The sequence below is a fragment of the Taudactylus pleione genome, unplaced genomic scaffold (assembly GCF_031769625.1).
Source record: "Taudactylus pleione unplaced genomic scaffold, aTauple2 ptg000148l, whole genome shotgun sequence".
NCBI classification, from domain to species: domain Eukaryota; kingdom Metazoa; phylum Chordata; class Amphibia; order Anura; family Myobatrachidae; genus Taudactylus; species Taudactylus pleione.
This window is the reverse complement of record NW_028284550.1, coordinates 885,341-899,397: the sequence shown is the minus strand read 5'-3', so window position 1 is coordinate 899,397 and position 14,057 is coordinate 885,341. Positions and strand designations below refer to the sequence as shown.

At 45.6% G+C, this 14,057-nt stretch overlaps 1 protein-coding gene across 1 annotated transcript in view; it reads left to right on the top strand.

The window, feature by feature from the left end:
- The window catches only part of SV2A (synaptic vesicle glycoprotein 2A), a 97,614-nt gene extending 84,713 nt beyond the window's left edge, over window positions 1-12,901 (top strand). Inside the window, exons 9-13 of the mRNA XM_088474183.1 lie at window positions 3,075-3,239; window positions 4,779-4,912; window positions 6,005-6,211; window positions 8,667-8,826; window positions 12,718-12,901. Of these exons, the coding sequence (XP_088330309.1) occupies window positions 3,075-3,239; window positions 4,779-4,912; window positions 6,005-6,211; window positions 8,667-8,826; window positions 12,718-12,901 (850 nt within the window). The remainder of the gene's footprint in view (window positions 1-3,074; window positions 3,240-4,778; window positions 4,913-6,004; window positions 6,212-8,666; window positions 8,827-12,717) is intronic.
- The last annotated feature ends 1,156 nt before the right edge of the window (window positions 12,902-14,057 follow it).

The following is a 14,057-nucleotide window of genomic DNA, read 5'->3' as shown; positions in this document are numbered from 1 at the left end:
TACACACCCCTGTCCCGTATAGAGAGGCCCTGTTCTTTGCATGTTCTCTTTAATGGTTGGCCAAGTCCTTCCGTGGAGGCTGGCAACACCCCTTAAGCTGTGGCCCCTACCACTACATTTCCCGGTGGGCCCTGAGTCTGTCATAGAGGGACACAGTCCCATTCACTAGGAGAACCTGGCCTGCAAAGAAAAAAAAATGTGGGCCCCCTTCATAGATAAAACCAGCCCATGCTGATAGCATTTGGGCTCTTCCTAACAGCTGGTGGGTGTTAGGGTAAATAATTGCCAAAATTCAGGAAAAAATTTTTTTTATATGTGACACTACTAGTCCCAGCAAGCCCTAGCAGCCAGAACCTGTTTGGGTATACTTTTGAAATGTCCAAGAGGGGAAGTCCAACTGGCAAGTGGGCGGATTTCCAGCTCACCCGAGAGTTAGTCAGAGCTTCATGAAATTCGTGAGATCCCAGGGGGTGCATGGTGACGCGGTTCACACCATCATGGCCACTCCCCTCGCATCGCTGCATTTCACCATGCATACCACCACTTGCCACTTTTACCTCCCCACCAGGATCTCCCAAAAGTTGCATCGATTAGCACAGGAAGCGCCATAAAGTTTATGTACGGTGTTATTTTCTAAGCCTGTGGTGACACCATTTATTCAGGGGAGAGGGGGCCCCCGGAAATTTACACACGGGTCCCCTCCTGTTATAAAATGCCTCTACCATTCAACATAAGCTTGTACCCTTTCTCCTTCTATCTTCTCAGACCTTGATCCCCTAATGCGCTCTTGTATCATGCCACATGTATGTTTTGTACAACACCTATTTGTTATTTACCTATTATGTTATGCTAGTATATGGACCCGACATCTCCTGGGTCATCTCAGTCGTCCCCACTTCGCCCCCACCCTTCTCATCACAGCCACCCCCTCTATCCCGTTATACTTCCACCCCGTACCTGGTCCTGTTCTGTCTTCGCGGCTGCGCCGACCGTGCACGTCACACCTAATGGGCACAGTATTTATGGTGCATGCGCCGAGCACGTTAGGTGTGAGGCACTACAGCTGCGATTAGGTCATCATGCAAATACGGATTACATAAATTTCATGCAAATATTACATTAATGCTTCTTAAATGTCCCATATTTGTGCAATCTTCATATTTTGCCTGTTGGTTCTCTACATCTTTATATAATGTTATCTTTCCCCACTGTACTGTTATGCAATGTTTTATATAGTACATAAACAATAGCAATAATTATAATGGCATAGGAGTAATTAACAAACTAACTAGACTCCTGTCGTGTGAGCCACCAGCATCGCACAATACCAGGACCGCTGTGTATGTGAACCCACGACTGTAGTTTATAATCAGGATTGAGGTTTCCAAATTGATTCCCTTAAATAACAGTTAATTTGGGCTGTCAGGGAGGTAATTAAAATGCCATATTCCCAGTTACCGTTTGGCATTCCTCGGCTGCACATTAAAGGCAGCAGCCATCGCTTGCTAATGAAGTTATAGCAGTGTGGTTGGACATGGGGAGCTATAACAAGATCCGAGGCTCGAGGGGAGAGACAAATCTAACATTATGTCTTGTGCGGTTTGGGCTGAGACAATAAAGACGACATTCATATGGACAGGACTTGGCAACAGAGAGGGAAATAAGCTGTTTATTGATATCAGGAGTACTTAAGAGACTTTTATAATAAAAGAGCTTGTAATATTAGTTATTTACACTACAGCACCAGCTGAGCAGTGATATGTATGGTATCTTAAAGGGGCAATGCCTCATAGAAAGTAATTTATTAAACTACACCACATAAGTCACCAATAGGCAGAAACCCCAATAAAACACGCAATAGTTCTCTTGATGAATCGCCCCAAAAGTGTTTTTACTGCTTCAGTGGTGGTCTTAAGTCCCTGGTGAATTAGTAGGTCTAGCTGACATAATGGCTGCCATATGTGACAGGGCCACTTTAAGGTTCGTGTTACCTCCTACAGTCCAATTTCTGCTGCCCCCAGACATAGCCTCGTAAAGCAGATTTTGAGTGTTTCTGAAGGCCCCCATGCATCAGCAATTGATTGCAGCAATTTGCAATCGATTGTGTTTAAAAATCTTTCCCTTTATCAAATCGATTGCAGAATTGCCACAATCGATTGAAAAAGGGAAAGATTTTTATACACAATCGATTGCAAATTGCACAATTGCTGCAATCAATCTCTGATGTATGGGGGCCTGAGTTCATGCATCATTAACTCATGGAAATGTAGAGTAGAAACAGAAATCTTGCACTATACCAAAATAAAATGAAATTATTATATAATTGACATTTATATCATGTATGGATATGAGAAGGCAGCAGGGGACGTCCCTATGCTCAGGTCAGTTGCGTATGCATTAGTGTCCGTCTCTGAAGCAGGGCCCAATACCAATTTTGTACTGTTGATAGGGACTTGGCCTATTGGATTGGAGATACCAGAAGCGCCGTCCTTTTAAGCAAAGTCATTTTCTCCCGCTGATGGAACAGACAGCTTGCTAGACAGACCTAAGCTACCTGCACACTATACACTTATTGGGACGATTTGACAATAATCGGGTGATCGGCCTGATTTATCGTGTAGTGTGTATGAATGATCGTTTCAGCGTTTCACCGATAAACTGATTAGAAAACATCCACAAACGCATTCCTTCGATCTGTCGGTCAAGACAGAAAATCTCGGCCTCCATTTCCCAATATCGTGCAGTGTGTGTGCACCGTCAATAATCTGCCCGTATTCCCTATGCTTCTTTCTCCCGATTACCTCATCATCTTTGTGGGCGTACATATGCAAATTCACTGTGACATTCACCAGGTATTTCATTTACTGTAAATTGTATATTGTGTAGAAAAGACATTTGGGGCCGTAATTTTGCCGAAAAATCTTCCCAATTTTCGGTATGATCAAAAACATTGCATAGTGGTGTACCTAGCTTTAGTTTACAGACCTTGGTTATTTGAGGAATATTATTTCACACAAGATATTGTTGACCTAAATTGTCTTTATTTGCTCTTCAACCCTTCCCTCGTCACTCAGCTACTATGGACTGACGGTTTGGTTCCCAGACATGATCAAACATCTGCAGAACATTGACTACGCTTCACGCACCAAGCTCTTCTCCAATGAGAGGGTGATCAGCTTCAACTTTAACTTCACTCTAGAAAACCAGGTCCACAAAAATGGAGAATACCAAAATGACAAGTAAGTGTCTCTGTTCAGTTACCCGCGAGCTGCCATCGGCCAGGTACGGTAGGGCGATTCTGCTCGCACCTGCAAGCAAAGCCTTGTGAGCAGGGCCGGATTGAGGGCCACATGGGCCTGGAGCTGAAAATGACCAAAGGGCCTATTATGAGAAGCAGAGGAGGCGTGACCAGTGCTGTGTGGGTGTGGCCAGGGCCATGTGGGCGTGTACCCCTATACTCTCTGCTCCAATGTCTCCCTAAATATGTAAAAGGAAAAAAATCCTTCATTTTGTGAGGTAAATAGAAATACAAATTTACTACTTATGATTTATGGCTGACCGTGTGGAGAGCAGATGGACAGTCAACATCATGTTGTCATGACAATGGGCCTATTTTTATGTGGAGGCCTGGAGCTGTAGCTCCATCCACCCCATTGTTAATCTGGCCCTGCTTGTGAGGAAGCGCACGAAGCCGGCGGTGGCCTTTCCGGTGGTATCCGTGCTTATTTAGATCCACCCCTTAGTAGTCTATTAGTTCTTAAGAAGCTAGTGACATCAGTGAGTAATACGGCACAAAGTGAATATTGGTTCTGGTGACAAAATGGCTGTCTGTCCTGAATGGGGACATGGGCGTGGCCACATCACAATGGGGAGTGGCTTTGCCAGGAAAGGAATGCGATCACATGACGTGCTGGGATGCCCCTTAGCCTCCTGCCCTACTCTCCAAACACAAAGTCATCATCACTATGTAGAGCAATAATGAACGCAACAAAGCTCCCAACGTTCCCACCATGGTATAATCGCTAGTGGGTCAAGAGCCCCCAAATCTGTATTTTCCCTCCTAAATCAGCATAGACGGGAATATATATATAGGTAACAAATACATATATATACTGGAAGGAGATGAAAATGTACTGTAACAGTCTAGACATCTAGCAGAATGAATATAATATCCCTTTAATGCGGTTCCCAAACTTTCTTGAATAACGGCGCCCTAGAATATCAGCATTTTTTTTTTCACTGCGTCCCTAGGCCAAAAGTTTCTTATTGAGAAATTCAGCAATAAAATGCTTACATTAACAAATTTTTAGGGTCAGTTATGTGGTGGTGGACAGGGATGTGCTGACCTGTCACCCTTAGGGTCAGTTATGTGGTGAGGACAGGGTTTGGATTCCGCTTGTTCACATATTTTATGATTGGCAGCCCCCAGCTCTGTTTTTGCCGCCTATCACATGGACTAGAACGCTGGGTTATATCACTGGATAGCGTAAATTACCATTCAATAAACCGACCAAGCGTATGACCAAACCGGGGGGGGAAGGAGGGCCCTTTATCAATTTAATTGCACAGAGTATTATTAAGCCGTCAGACTAGATAAACAGGTCGGGATAGGAGCTTGTGCCTTGCCCAGCAATGAATACGGGCTTGCACAGTTAGTGCTGAAGGACCGGCTGTGTTAGTCTGAAATATCTAACCTCTGTATATCTCCCTGTGGCAAGTACATGATCGGTGTCTAGTGAGCCCTGAAATAATGATACCTCCTGCTCTTATCTCCATAGATTCATTGGCCTCAAGTTGAAATCCGTCATCTTTGAAGACTCCTTGTTTAAAGACTGTTACTTTGAAGACATTACATCCAGCAACACATTCTTCAAGAACTGCACATTCATATCAACAATGTTCTACAACACAGGTAATAAGCGTGATCGCATGTGCCCACCATCCGCACAGTCACCATTCTTCTCAGGTGACTCCATCTCGGGACCCAGACCCATACCAGCGTCAGGACCCACCTGCGGAAAGACCCTACTATACAGAGCCGCAGGACGCCGCCCTGTGTAACTATTATCAGATCCACCTTTGTGGTCAACCACACTGACCAACACCCAGCACTGCACCAGTGCAGAGGCATTCCCTATAAAACACCATTGTCTGGCATAACTGACAATTATTTGGGCAAAATTTACTAAGCGGCGGGTTCTAAATCCCTTGCGGTTTGGCGGCGGTTTTGCTATCAGCAGATTTACTAAAGCCAAAACAGCTTCAAAACCGCCGTCTAAACACATTTTAGAATACAACAGGGCTAGGGCTCAAATTACTAGGCAGCGGTTTTGGTGTCATTTAGAAACCGCCACCAAACCACCGGAGTTTAGAACCCGCCGTCAAACCGCCGGGGTTTAGAATGTGTAAAGTTTACTAACGTTGGTGTCTATAACATTATTACAAATCTACATGTACATACAGGGCCATAACTAGGGGTGTACGAGTGGTGCCGTAGCACAATGCGCGGTACCGTCTCTGCCCCACGGCCCTCGCTCCTGGCTAGTAGGGTGCCAGGAATAGATCCTGCAGGATCACTGTTGCAGTGACGCTCCAGGCAGGCACCCTGCAGTCTGTACAGCCACTCAGAACACAGTACTGCACTTCCCAGTCCAGCCCCGCCCCTTCTGTGCGACATAATGCATTGAGGAGGTGGGTCCGACACAGGGCGCGCAGCAGCCCTGTTACGCCGCTGTATTGAATGACTGTACGTTATGTATAATCAGTGCCTCTAGGTCACTGTTCGTTAGAGAATTGATGCCTTTTCATGACTATTAAGTCACCGACTGTAGGTGAAGGGAACAATATTGAGATTATCGAAAGAATTTGGTCACATACAATTAAGCAACTGGCCTCTTATTTTCAGTAAGGCTGAATGTTCTATTAATGTCCTTAAAATGTATCTTACATACATGTCCCAGTTCTGACAAGAAATAAAGCATCTCCCTCTTATCCTTGGTTGCAGATTTGTTCGACTACAAATTCATCAACAGCCGCATTGTTAATAGCACGTTCCTGCACAGTAAGGAGGGCTGCCAGCTGGACTTCACGGACGACATTAATAATGCCTACATGATCTATTTTGTGAGTTTCCTGGGCACTCTGGCTGTGCTTCCAGGCAATATCGTATCCGCCTTGTTGATGGACAAAATTGGACGCCTTCGTATGCTGGGTGAGATTAGGCTTTCTCTGGCCGAGATTCAGAAGTTATTTATCCAAAATATTATTTCTGGAATGCCACTGCAGACCATGTCTTAGGAGGCATATAAATTACCGGGGTGCCTGTGTGCAGCAGATTCCACCCCTCCCCCCAGAGCCTTTACTATGGCTGCATAGCGCCATCTTTCCGAAGGTATCACCTGAAAGATTGCGCTGCCATCACATGACATAGAGAGGGAGACCCCCTGCATGGAACCTGTAATGTTTGTTATGAGTGCAGGGTGTGGCTGCTCTGGACCCAGGGGTGTGCACTGCACACCCCACGCCCTGCAACCATTATACATACGCCCCTGATGGTCAGTTTATATAGCGCACAGGCATGCATTCTGGTTCTGCCTCTCAGTGGGGCATGATGGGACATGTTCCATAACAGATGATGAGCTATAATTTGCTTAACACCTGGTTTAGAGGCATACCCGCTGGACACATCAGTAAGAGCTTGGGCCGCACATTAAGCTTGGCAGGGCATAAAGCAGAGAATAAGAGCTTGGGCCGCACATTAAGCTTGGCAGGGCATAAAGCAGAGAATAAGAGCTTGGGCCGCACATTAAGCTTGGCAGGGCATAAAGCAGAGAATAAGCGCTTGGGCCGCACATTAAGCTTGGCAGGGCATAAAGCAGAGAATAAGCGCTTGGGCCGCACATTAAGCTTGGCAGGGCATAAAGCACAGAATAAGAGCTTGGGCCGCACATTAAGCTTGGCAGGGCATAAAGCAGAGAATAAGAGCTTGGGCCGCACATTAAGCTTGGCAGGGCATAAAGCAGAGAATAAGCGCTTGGGCCGCACATTAAGCTTGGCAGGGCATAAAGCAGAGAATAAGCGCTTGGGCCGCACATTAAGCTTGGCAGGGCATAAAGCACAGAATAAGAGCTTGGGCCGCACATTAAGCTTGGCAGGGCATAAAGCAGAGAATAAGCGCTTGGGCCGCACATTAAGCTTGGCAGGGCATAAAGCAGAGAATAAGAGCTTGGGCCGCACATTAAGCTTGGCAGGGCATAAAGCAGAGAATAAGAGCTTGGGCCGCACATTAAGCTTGGCAGGGCATAAAGCAGAGAATAAGAGCTTGGGCCGCACATTAAGCTTGGCAGGGCATAAAGCACAGAATAAGAGCTTGGGCCGCACATTAAGCTTGGTAGGACATATAGCAGAGAATATGAACTTGGGCCGCACATTAAGCTTGGCAGGGCATAAAGCAGAGAATAAGCGCTTGGGCCGCACATTAAGCTTGGCAGGGCATAAAGCAGAGAATAAGAGCTTGGGCCGCACATTAAGCTTGGCAGGGCATAAAGCAGAGAATAAGAGCTTGGGCCGCACATTAAGCTTGGCAGGGCATAAAGCAGAGAATAAGAGCTTGGGCCGCACATTAAGCTTGGCAGGGCATAAAGCAGAGAATAAGCGCTTGGGCCGCACATTAAGCTTGGCAGGGCATAAAGCAGAGAATAAGAGCTTGGGCCGCACATTAAGCTTGGCAGGGCATAAAGCAGAGAATAAGAGCTTGGGCCGCACATTAAGCTTGGCAGGGCATAAAGCAGAGAATAAGCGCTTGGGCCGCACATTAAGCTTGGCAGGGCATAAAGCAGAGAATAAGCGCTTGGGCCGCACATTAAGCTTGGCAGGGCATAAAGCAGAGAATAAGAGCTTGGGCCGCACATTAAGCTTGGCAGGGCATAAAGCAGAGAATAAGCGCTTGGGCCACACATTAAGCTTGGCAGGGCATAAAGCAGAGAATAAGAGCTTGGGCCACACATTAAGCTTGGCAGGGCATAAAGCAGAGAATAAGAGCTTGGGCCACACATTAAGCTTGGCAGGGCATAAAGCAGAGAATAAGAGCTTGGGCTGCACATTTAGCTTGGCAGGGCATAAAGCAGAGAATAAGCGCTTGGGCCGCACATTAAGCTTGGCAGGGCATAAAGCAGAGAATAAGCGCTTGGGCAGCACATTAAGCTTGGCAGGGCATAAAGCAGAGAATAAGCGCTTGGGCCGCACATTAAGCTTGGCAGGGCATAAAGCAGAGAATAAGAGCTTGGGCCGCACATTAAGCTTGGCAGGGCATAAAGCAGAGAATAAGTGCTTGGGCCGCACATTAAGCTTGGCAGGACATATAGCAGAGAATATGAACTTGGGCCGCACATTAAGCTTGGCAGGGCATAAAGCAGAGAATAAGTGCTTGGGCCGCACATTAAGCTTGGCAGGGCATAAAGCAGAGAATAAGTCCCGTCCAAGTCATTACAAATACCAGACTTTTTGTTACTGTGTCTCTCGAAAATTCCTCTATATAAACGGTCACCGGTTATCACATAACGTCAACACTTATGGTAGAAAAGCAATGCTGAGAACAAAATGGAGGCCGCCATGGCTCACATTAGTATTGCGATCAGTAACTGTCCCGTATCCGTCTCTCTCCCCAGCTGGGTCCAGCGTCATGTCCTGCATCAGCTGCTTCTTTCTGTTTTTCGGGAACAGCGAGTCTGCCATGATTGCCTTGCTCTGCCTCTTTGGGGGTGTCAGTATCGCCTCCTGGAATGCCCTGGATGTCCTGACGGTGGAGCTCTACCCCTCTGACAAAAGGTATACAGATAGTCTCAGTGTCTGCATGCGTGTTACTGGTATGAGGCCTGGCTGCGTAAGGGGCACTGACTCCTGTAAGTCAGCTTAGAGCCAAGTCACATTTCCTGCCCTGTGAGGCCGTGTCACCGGCTTGCCGCCTCACAGAACAGACAAGTGACGCTACTGTATATGGCAAGCTCTGCTGTACTCACAAAGCCGGCTGCTAGCCAACGTTGACCGCTTGGCGACTCCCAGAATCCATAGCTGGCAAGAAGGTTACATTATGGTTCATTCATAGATAGGGTCAGATAAGATGGTTAGGGTCCCTGAAAAGGCCTTGATTAATAACAACACGCCCTGTTAGCTAATGGCATCACTCATTATTCATGAACATGTGGTGTCATCTGGATAAATAGGTATAGACCAGCCAATAGAAACTAAATAAATATAAAATCTATATAGAGCAACAAAGGGGGGAAGAAAACCAGCTATGTAAGTATCCAATAAGTTGCATTCCCATTTTATTTGTTTTTACACAATTTATTTATTGCAAATATACCTCTATATCTATCTATTAAAGCAGCAATCCGACGTAGAAGATGTATTTATGTTTTTCTTTAAATAGTTAAAGCAAACATTTCATTCTTCTTAGCTGTTCTCTTTTTCAAAACCTCTCTGGAGGGAAAACAGATATGGCTGTAAGCCACAGATACAGTTAGCGGCTACACAGGGCCTGATTCACAGGTGGGCAGTAATGCAGCCACGAATGCGTCTTTATGTTAATTGGATATTAGAGTACCCCATGGTTGCAAATAATTTACGTTGAAACATGGCCACTGGTGCCAGTGCAACTGCAATTAAAGGCGCAGTCGCTGGTCGCGCCACATCCGTATCTAGCCGTCCACCTGTTACCACCCAGGAACGCCCACTGAAATGGTCTCTCTCTGTGTCCAAATTGATTCTACGTCCCCCCAGCATTAACCATCAGATGTTTGCACAGACTGAAAACATTGGCTGCTTGCAACCAAAATCGACACTGTGTCTACCTCTAAATCAGGGCCCATAGTCACAACCGCATAGGTTCTCGGCATGACATGTGATAGCAGAGGGGGAAGAAAGAGGGGAAGGATGTCACAGTAAAGACAGTGGGCCTGATTCAGACTTGGTCGCAAGCGCTGAACGCTCGCAACCGGGTCGATGGTGGCCCAGAGCACATGCGCACAACGAGTGATGTCAGTGGAGAGATTCCGGCTCTGTTAGAGCCGAAATCTCTCTGGGGCTTGCGGCCACGAGGCCCTACCACAAGGGTCTCGTCGCAAGCCCGATAGTCGCGATGGTCTTGACCACCACGACCATCCTCATGGCCGCTCGCAATAGCTGTGGGTGGTCACCCACAGCTATGCGAGCGGCCAAGAGGCCGATCCCCAAAAAATAAAGACCGGCCCTGATTCAGAGCGAGCGGCTCTGAATCAGGGCCAGTGTTCAGAAGAAATGTTCCAAAACCCCTCTGTTAACTACATTATGTGCCATGTGACTGTGGTTGCCATGGTTGTCCATGAAACAATTGCAAATAAATAAACAAAAATAGTAAAAGCCAACATTCTTCTTATATCCTGCCCCAGTGGTTTTTGACCTCATGGGATTGCTGCTTAAAATAACAACTGTGATCAAAATATTTTTTTTATTGTGTACAATTAGAAATAAACCTTTTAAAAATAAAAATTTTATTGGAAAGATAGAAATCAAAACAACCACTTACAGACCACATAAAAAGAATAACTTTCCAGTGAAACATACAAACAACAAAAATAAAATTAAAAATAAATGTATAAAATACAAAAAAAAAAAAGGGCAGGGTATCAAATAGTCATAACATAACAAACTATGATATGGATACAAAAACTAAAAATAGAGTCAATAAGCTGCAGCGTACACTACCAAAAATTGCAACATCACAATAATATACCAATTTCAAGTAAGGGCAAAAGTGTTTTTTCTCCTCATGGGATTGCTGCTTAAAATGGCAACTGTGATCAAAATTTTTTTTTATTGTGTACAATTAGAAATAAACCTTTGCATGGCCATCACGGGCTACAGTAACACCTGCTAATCATAATACAGACTAACCAGTATAGTAATAGAAGATCATTGCTAGGATTTTGTTTCAAATTTTGGAGAATTTCGATGTTAATTTTACAGTATTTTATTCAGCAAGCTATGGTCCTCATTCAGAGGCGCTCGCAACATGCGAGCGGTCGCTCTGAATGTGGGCGGCCGCTTGTGTTTTGAAGTGTGGCCTCCTGGTCGCTAGCTAAGCTGTAGCTAAGCTAAACTAAGCTTTAGCGACCGACCAGGTTGATGGTTGATGGCCAGGGAGCTTCCTGCTCTGATCAAGCAGGAAGCTCCCCACTGACATCACTGATGTCAGTGCGGCCACCCACAACAGCATCCGTTTGTGAAACCACCCCCCTCCCTGCCTACTAAACGGGGCGAGCTGTCGATCAACATCGACAGCCGCCCCGTTAGTAGCGAGCCCCGGAGCGAGAGAATTTCTCTCTCGCTCCGGGCCTTGCGCACGCGCAGTGCGGCCGCTGCTCGTGCGCAGGGCCTAAACATCGACCCGCTTGCGAGCGGGTCTGAATAAGGTCCTATGTATCTAGATAGATTGCCCTAAACAAAAAGACACAAAATAAGGGCTGAAGCTGTTGCAGACGTGTAACTGACTGCAGCTGGGAGACACTAATAGATCACGCACAGTGTGTGACACGTCCTCTCATCAATGTTTAACCAGAGAGACAGTAAAATGAGTAATCTCACCAGTAATAGTCTGCTGGAGCAGTTAATAACACGGCTGGGTCCGTCTAGAGAGGTCAGAAATCACAAACTTTATAGACTTAATTAATCTATTTATCATCCCTGTTGTCTCCATCAATAGAGAATGAGTATATTTAGGACTGACTAGAGATATGTACATAGCAGGAAGGCATGTGGGCCATTAGGGCTCTAACATGGGTGGTCAGTGGCTGCATCCTGTATCACTTCAGATCACAGAGGGTGCTTTCTCCATCATTGGCAGAGTAAGACTACAGCGAAGGAATCCACTAATACCCCTTTGAGACTAGCAGCAAAACATGGGTTGCTGCTAGGTATGAAAGGGGCAAGTGACTCGGGCAATGCAACCCAGGTAGCTTGCAGGGTTTAACACAGGAAGAACCCGTGTAACCCTGCAGTGTAAACGGGTAACCCGGGTCATCCAATCCGGATCCTGTTTACAACATGGGAACTTTCTCATTTCTCGGAGCTTGGAGACGATGTCATCTCCAAGCACTGGCAGGCCAGTTCCACTACTCCCATGTGCAATAACCTTAATCGGCACCGCGGTCTGGAGGGGGTATGTCCCGGCTTGGAAACTTGTTTTAAATACCGGGTCAGACCCGGGAATTTTGCGTAAAAGGGGTATAATATGCATAGAGGTTTGCCCCAGGGAAGGGTGGATGTTCAGCTGAGCCCCCCATCGCTAAAATCTCCTGGCGTGAGCCACTTCCTAAATAACCCTCCCCCCACACACACACACAAAATTCAAACCACCACAATGTGCGGCTATATGGAATGTTAATTTTACTTTTTGGGGCTCCATAGCAAAAAATGAAAATTGGGCCTGTAAAAAATATATATCAAGGCTGCATCGCATCTCAGAGAATTGAATACGGGCAGATGTGCCTCACACCTCAGTGTCATTAGTTCCTTAGTAATTCATGGCCTACATTCTCACAATGGCTGCCTCCATTGTGGGCAGGTTAAAGCAATATTTTAGTTTAACATGGAGATACATTGATCCTTCCCATGCCATGTAATATTCGATGACTGTGATTTTACCCGCCTTCTCATTGATTGTGTTACTGTCTCTTACAGAACGACTGCCTTCGGATTCCTGAATGCTCTCTGCAAACTGGCCGCTGTTCTGGGCATAAGTATTTTCACCTCCTTCGTGGGGGTGGCCAAAGCGGTGCCTATCCTACTGGCATCTGCTGCATTGGCGCTGGGTAGCTTTCTAGCCCTTAAACTACCGGAAACACGAGGTCAGGTGCTGCAGTGAGATGTGCCCCATGCAACAACAAGATTAGATTTGCAGACACTGTGAAATGTCTTTTATTTTTATTTTTTTGGGGGGACCCTTTTTCCATAACTTCCTCCCAAAAATATTTGGTAAAAATAATATGCATATGTCCCATTGGAAATGTATTAATGTTTGCACTATTCCTAATTTGAGCGCTCCTTCCAAGATCAGTTTGTAGTCTGGAGACCACAGACTTTGTTTTAGATAGCACTGTATGTTAGAAAGACACAATTTTGTGTTCCTGTTGTCACAAGACATTATAAAATTGTGATCTTTGTGGGACTATACAAGAAGCAGTCCTCATTGTGTGCACTTGGTAGGACTAAACATGAAGCAGTCCCTATTGTGTGCACTTGGTAGGACTGTACATGAAGCAGACCCTATTATCTGCACTTTGTAGGTCTGTACATGAAGCAGGCCCTATTATGTGCACTTGGTAGGACTATACATGAAGCAGACCCTAATATGTGCTCCTAGTGGGACTATACATGAAGCAGACCCTATTATGTGCACTTGGTAGGACTATACATGAAGCAGTCCCTATTGTGTGCACTTGGTAGGACTGTACATGAAGCAGACCCTATTATCTGCACTTTGTAGGTCTGTACATGAAGCAGACCCTATTATGTTCACTTGGTAGGACTATACATGAAGCAGACCCTAATATGTGCTCCTAGTGGGACTATACATGAAGCAGACCCTATTATGTGCACTTGGTAGGACTATACATGAAGCAGACCCTAAAATGTGCATTTGGTATGACTATACATGAAGCTGGCCTTATTATGTGCCCTTGGTAGGACTATATATGAAGCAGGCCCTATTATGTGCACCTTGTAGGACTATACATGAAGCAGGCCCTAACTTGGTAGGACTATCATGAAGCTGGCCTTAGCACTAGATACCTAAAGAAGCCTTTGTTTGTTCAAGGTAGTAAAAAACATCAAGTGTAGCTTAACTTGGGTCATTAGAGTGTAGACACTCAGGGGTTTGGGTCAATCCATATTAAATGGTCCAGAATTAAATTAATTGGTTGCTTGACCATTTTGTATTGTGTGTGTGATGACCCCTGTAAGTTACTAGTCAGAAACCACCATTACTTTATTTTTAATTACCTTCATATGAAGATGGCTGC